Here is a 5,310-nt window from a genome sequence, read left to right as displayed (position 1 = left end):
ACATCAAAACCCAAGATGATCCATTTCCCAGTTTTCCTTGCTAGGAGACTCAATCTGCTCCCTTATTCTCTGCCGGGTAGCTCACGCCCATGCCCGGGATCGTTTCCAGGGTCTGCGTGCGCATGCCGTGCCGCCCGGACGGCCAGCGAGCTGGAGAGGGCACACCTCAGTTCGGACCCGGAGATGAAGGTCCCAACCGAGCGCATGAGCTGAACAAGGGCCCGGCTCCTTTCCTGGAAAACCTGCCAGCAAGCTCAAAAGCGACGCGGGGGCTTTGAACTCTGTTTTTCACTTCACTCAGGAAGTTTAGATTCAGTAACAGATTCAAAACGTTCCATCTTAGTTTTTCTCCTTCTCTTGGTAAAAAAGGTGCCTGGACAGTTCCAGGGACACCCTTGGCTCCCAACACATCAGCTGCGTGAAGGAATCGGACCACGCTGTGTTCTCAGTCATTTTGTGTTTTAGCTGTATGTATATATATATACTCACAGTACGTTACTGTGTTATTGGGTAAAGAGTCTACATTATCAAGGCAGAATCGCACAAACAAAAACTCTTAAAAGTCCTCAAAAGCTGAAAAACACTTTGGCTTGAGTGCTTTCCTACCTGCAAGTACAAATCAACAGAAATCCCATGAGAAAGAGAAAAGGGCTTTTATTCTTTGGTGATGTGCTATTTTTTTATCACAAAGATCAATAGGATAAGACTTCGAACCGAAAAAAAAAAAATCGAATCGCTTAACAAAATGTAAAAAAAGACAGCTTACTTAAATATAATCAAGTTTTCATTTATTAAAGAAAATAAGACCTCCCCCCCCCCTCCTTTTTTGGGGATAGCCCTGCCATCACTACTGTTGGTTTCGTCCCCTCCCTCTCACTGTGACAATCCCTCCCCCCACCCCTGCCCCGAGCCCATCACTCAAATACATTACAAAAAATATTACATCTCTTCTTCAGCTGTACAAATCAAAAATAAATGGAATCTTAAACAACACAATCGTGGATATGCAGTTATGATGCCGAGACAGAACATGCATGACACTCCCCCTGGCACGCAGAGCAGGAAACTGAAGCACTGAAATTATATGGACAGAAAAAGGGAGAGAGAGAAAATCTGATCTTTAGAAAAAGAAGAAAAAAACGGGTATTACTTTATAGGAGACTCAGTTCACCTTTGCAATGTTGCATACCACAGAACTCTATAAAAGATGGATAATAATAATAATAATATTAATAATAATAACAATAATTAGAACAATGCATCTGGATAAATTTCCCAACTTAGAAGCCAAGCGCTCAGTAAATAAATACACTTCAGTCCCAGGAAGGAAGAGTCAAACAGAAGGGTGGGAGAGGAAAGGAAAGGAAGATCGCTCTGCCTCTGTCCGCGGGGTCCCCCCCCGTCCCCCCCAGCCACACTACTGGTAGCCCAGGGCGGAGGCCGAGCCCAGCCGCTGGCTGTACAGGGCGTAGGGGGAGTAGTAGGGGCTGGCTGTGGCCTGCAGCGTGTGCATGGGGAGGGAGCCGGGCGTGGGCAGGTGGGCCTTGCTGTAGGGGTGGTAGCGGCCCAGTCCGAGGCTGTGGGGGCTTCTCAGGGAGAAGGAGCCCGGGAGCGCGTTGGGGCTGCCCGGCCCGCCGGGGGGGAGGTGGAGGTGGCAGGAGGCCGCCGCCGCGCTGCCCAGTCCGGAGGAGGGGTACCCCGCCAGGAGCTTGTCCGCGCCGGGGAGGGCCGTGTGCGTGCGCAGGTGGGCCAGGAGCTCCTCGGACGTGGCGAAACGCTTGTCGCAGGGCCCGCTGGCGGACACCCAGTTGCATATGTGCGGGTGGGGGTCGTTCTGAAGCATGAAGCCGTAGGTGTACAGGGGGTGCCCCGACAGAGTGGGGGTGGCGCTAGACGACAGGGCGGTGTGATGGATGGAGTGGAGCGGGTGGGTGGGGTACACCAGCGGGTACCCCGATTTCAGCGTGGAAGAAGGGTCATGTACGCAGGACGAGCAGTTGCTGCCCCCCAAGTGGGGGGCATTGGGGTACGTCAAGCAGTATGGGTCCCTGCATAATCCCTGCATGAAAGAAGGTGGGGAAGCACCGGTCAGGGGGCTGGAGCTGGGGTGCTTCCCTGGAACCCCCAGTTGCCCCCCCACCAGGCTGGATTTGGTGTGATCCAAACCCGGGACGTACTGGGAAGGGTAGCCCGCATAAGCTCCCACGATGGATCCATGGTAACCCATGCTGGAAGGCGGCAGAGGGAAAACGGAATGGCCCGGTTTGAAGGGGGACACGGGGGCGATGTGGCCGGAGCCCAGGCCCTGCTGCGAGGGCTGGGAGTCGGTTTTGCCGTCGTGGTGCGGGCTGTTCTCCGAGCTGGCGCTGCTCGAATTGGCGCTGGCGCGGGCGTGGCTGGAGTTGGCGAGCAGAGCGGTCTCCGGGCTCGGCTTCGCCAGGTCCGAGTCCTTTTTCGGGCCGCCGCCGCCGCTACCGGTGCTGTTATCCTGGCTTAGCAGGTCGCCGCCCAGAGGCTTGTTTTCGACGTGCGGGTTCTGTATGTGGTGCGGCGGCTGCTGTTGCTGCTGCTGCTGTTGCTGGGGGGGCGTTTGAGTCTGTGACTGCGTTTGCTGCGACTGTTGGTGCTGAGGTGGCGACGAGACCCTGGAGTTTGGCGAAATGGCGTGCGGAGGAAAAGCCGGGCAAGCAGCACCGGGGACCCTAAAGCCTGCCTTATCCGCATTCCCGTTTGCACCGGAGCCGGCCGCGTCCTTCCGACATTCCCCTCCGGATTTGGAATAAGGTTTGAAGCTCGACTTGTCTTCCAGAGACTGGTGGTGGTCCCCGACCCCGAGTTTCAGACCCGAACTGGAAGATCTGCCGCTCGGCTCCTTGTCGCCGATGCCGTTGGCCGTCACCGAGCTAAGTTTAGAGGAAGGCGGCGGGTCAGGTTTTCCGATCTGGGAGCACGTCTGAGCCAGCAAGGCCAGGGGACTTTTCTTGGCGTCCAGCTATGGAGGTTCAAAAGCAGAGAGAAGTGTAATTAATTCCCCAATAAAGTTGTTTAGTTTTGCAAACCCCTCCGTCCTTTAATATTACCACACTATATATTCTACTATATTTCGACAATTAAAAAAAAAAAGATATCGCTTTTAAGTAGCGAAGCCAAAAGGAGTTTCGGTAACAAAGTTAAAAAAAAAATTGCGACTATGCGTGTGCAACGACATAGAGTTACACCATTCACACCAGACAACATTCAGAAGCCGTTTTTCTGTAAAATAGTAATAATGCACATGCATGTTTCAGTCTCGGAAGGAAACACTAAGTGGCTATTATAGAGTTAGTATAAAATTACAATTTCAAAATAGCTTGGTAGTAACAGGATTTAATATTTCCACCAGATTATTATTGTTGTTTATTGGGAGAAAACGAAAACTATTGTCTGCATTCATAACGTCAGATACCACCACATACTTGTAAAACATTTCTAACACTGGGTAATCCATTTTAAAATACTCTGCACTGTTTAAGTAAATATTGTTCATAGCATTTCTGATTTTAAATATAAGATCTGGATTGCAATTGTCTTAACTTTATAAACCAACGCTCACAATTAATTGGAACAAACAGTACAAATATTCAGTTTCATTTAATACGGATGTATTATACCTGGAAGTAATATTCTCAGCTTGTGGAATAAAATACTCGCATATTTGGTCAGTATATTGCTCAAGTATCATCCGTACTGCGAATCGGGTCATTTGAGGAAAAGCAGTCTCAAACGGTCTTATTTTAAGACGCATAGGCGACTAAAAGTTGAAAGGGGAAAAATACCAACACTCCTGTTCACGTCTTGGGATATTCGTGAACAAGTAGCAGTTTTGTGGAAAGATATCTTTCGAGCTAGAGGAGGAAAATGTACATTAAACCCCACGTCTCGCAATAGTACCAACTTCAGGCAACGAAACAAGAGCAACTGACAGGAGGCTGATCGGCTCGTATTGAAAAATCTGCGGCATGTAATTACAGATAAAGACAGGAAATTCATGTAGCAGAAGTGGGAATCGCCTATAGGAGTCTCTTTTAGGGACATATTTCACAACAGACAACGGCAAGGAAGTGGCTGAAGAGAACTTAAAAAAAATATATAACGTGTTATTAAAGACCAAACAACTTCGATCCCGCTGTCCTCCTGCGAGCTAGATGGAGCGGACTGAACTGGAAACATGAAGACGCCCGCTTAGGAAAACACAGCTTTAAAGGAATGCCGCTATGGTTATACACAGAGCGCGAATTGGGTGGGATAAAGGCGTTTTTCTCCCTCTGTAACTCTTTCTTACTACAGTAGGAAAGACCCAGCCACAGATGGAAAAGGCAGATACGTCGATGGCTCTTGAACATACTGTAAAAAGTAGCTGTAACTTGTACATTACCTCTATGCTTACAGGAGCAGAGGTTAGTGGTTGGAGGTACTCCGCGTGCAGTAAGTGACTCGTATGCGCGGTCAACATCTTCAAAATCCGGATCGGGAGCCGCTTAGCCTGGCGTATAGGATCCGAAGGAGGCAAGAAGGAAACCGGGCAGCTTTTTCGACCACGGTGTTTCGAGTAGCAATCGCCCCTGCTATCGCTGCTCTCTGGTGTCTGGCCGCTCACTCGTTGCTTATTAGATCCACAAGGAGAATCGTTCATTTGGAGATTGGCGACAAAAGTGGAAAGCGGGGATGCGGTCTGATATACAGATGGTGTATATCTCCCTCCCCACGCGTCCTTCTCTGTAATCCAAGCAGAAATTGTGTTCCGTCCCGGGAAAGGCAGCGGTGTGTCTTTCGCACTACAGTGGGAAAGGAAATCTCCCCAGATCACTCATTATAAGCCCTTTTTTGGAGAATACCGCTCGCCACCACCGCCGGGCCCAAGTGTGAACACTCCCCCCCCTTCCAAAAAAAAATAAAAAATAAAAAAATCCACAGCACGGCAGGCACACATACACAACTCCCTTCCCTGTTTCGCTCTGTTTCTTAACAAACATTCCCCACTCCCATCAACACTTGAAGTATCTCCGATCAGAAGGCAAACTTCAAAGTAACCGAGCCGCCGTCCAATCGCAGGTCCCCGCATCGATAATGAGAGGGTTGGCTCTGGTACGCGGTGGGGGGGTGGAGCGATTTTTTTAAAGACGGCACCGACGCCAGGGATGAGTAGTTTAAGATTTCGTGAACTGCCCTGACCGATTTTTTTTTTGTCGTCGCTTCCTGGCTGTGTTATATATTATCCTAAACCCTCAATTCGTAGGCCTGTCATGTAGGCGACGTATTCCACACACAGGA

The 5,310-nt window shown here is 49.8% G+C and overlaps 1 protein-coding gene across 1 annotated transcript; it reads right to left on the bottom strand.

Moving 5' to 3' along the window:
* Positions 1-771: 771 nt before the first annotated feature.
* Positions 772-5,042, bottom strand: znf703 (zinc finger protein 703). The gene is made up of 2 exons (XM_088624420.1): positions 4,415-5,042; positions 772-2,992 (listed from the first exon to the last, which is right to left on the bottom strand). Exons 1-2 carry the CDS (start codon positions 4,670-4,672, stop codon positions 1,418-1,420), a joined length of 1,833 nt encoding a protein of 610 aa, XP_088480546.1. The 5' UTR covers positions 4,673-5,042; the 3' UTR covers positions 772-1,417.
* Between the last annotated feature and the right edge of the window lie 268 nt (positions 5,043-5,310).

The sequence above is a fragment of the Lepisosteus platostomus genome, chromosome 3 (assembly GCF_059453375.1).
Source record: "Lepisosteus platostomus isolate fLepPlt1 chromosome 3, fLepPlt1.hap1, whole genome shotgun sequence".
In the NCBI taxonomy this organism is placed as follows: Eukaryota; Metazoa; Chordata; class Actinopteri; order Semionotiformes; family Lepisosteidae; genus Lepisosteus; species Lepisosteus platostomus.
The sequence above is the reverse complement of the archived record's forward strand: the minus strand, read 5'-3'. Positions and strand labels throughout refer to the sequence as shown.

What these genes read in the sequence shown, in the direction of transcription:
- znf703 (XM_088624420.1), bottom strand. Translation starts at nt 4,672, where the DNA reads ATGAACGATTCTCCTTGTGGATCTAATAAGCAACGAGTGAGCGGCCAG. An exon ending in CTGCTCCTGTAAGCATAGAG is followed by an intron (nt 2,993 to 4,414) that starts GTAATGTACAAG and finishes GAACCTCCATAG; the next exon opens with CTGGACGCCAAGAAAAGTCC.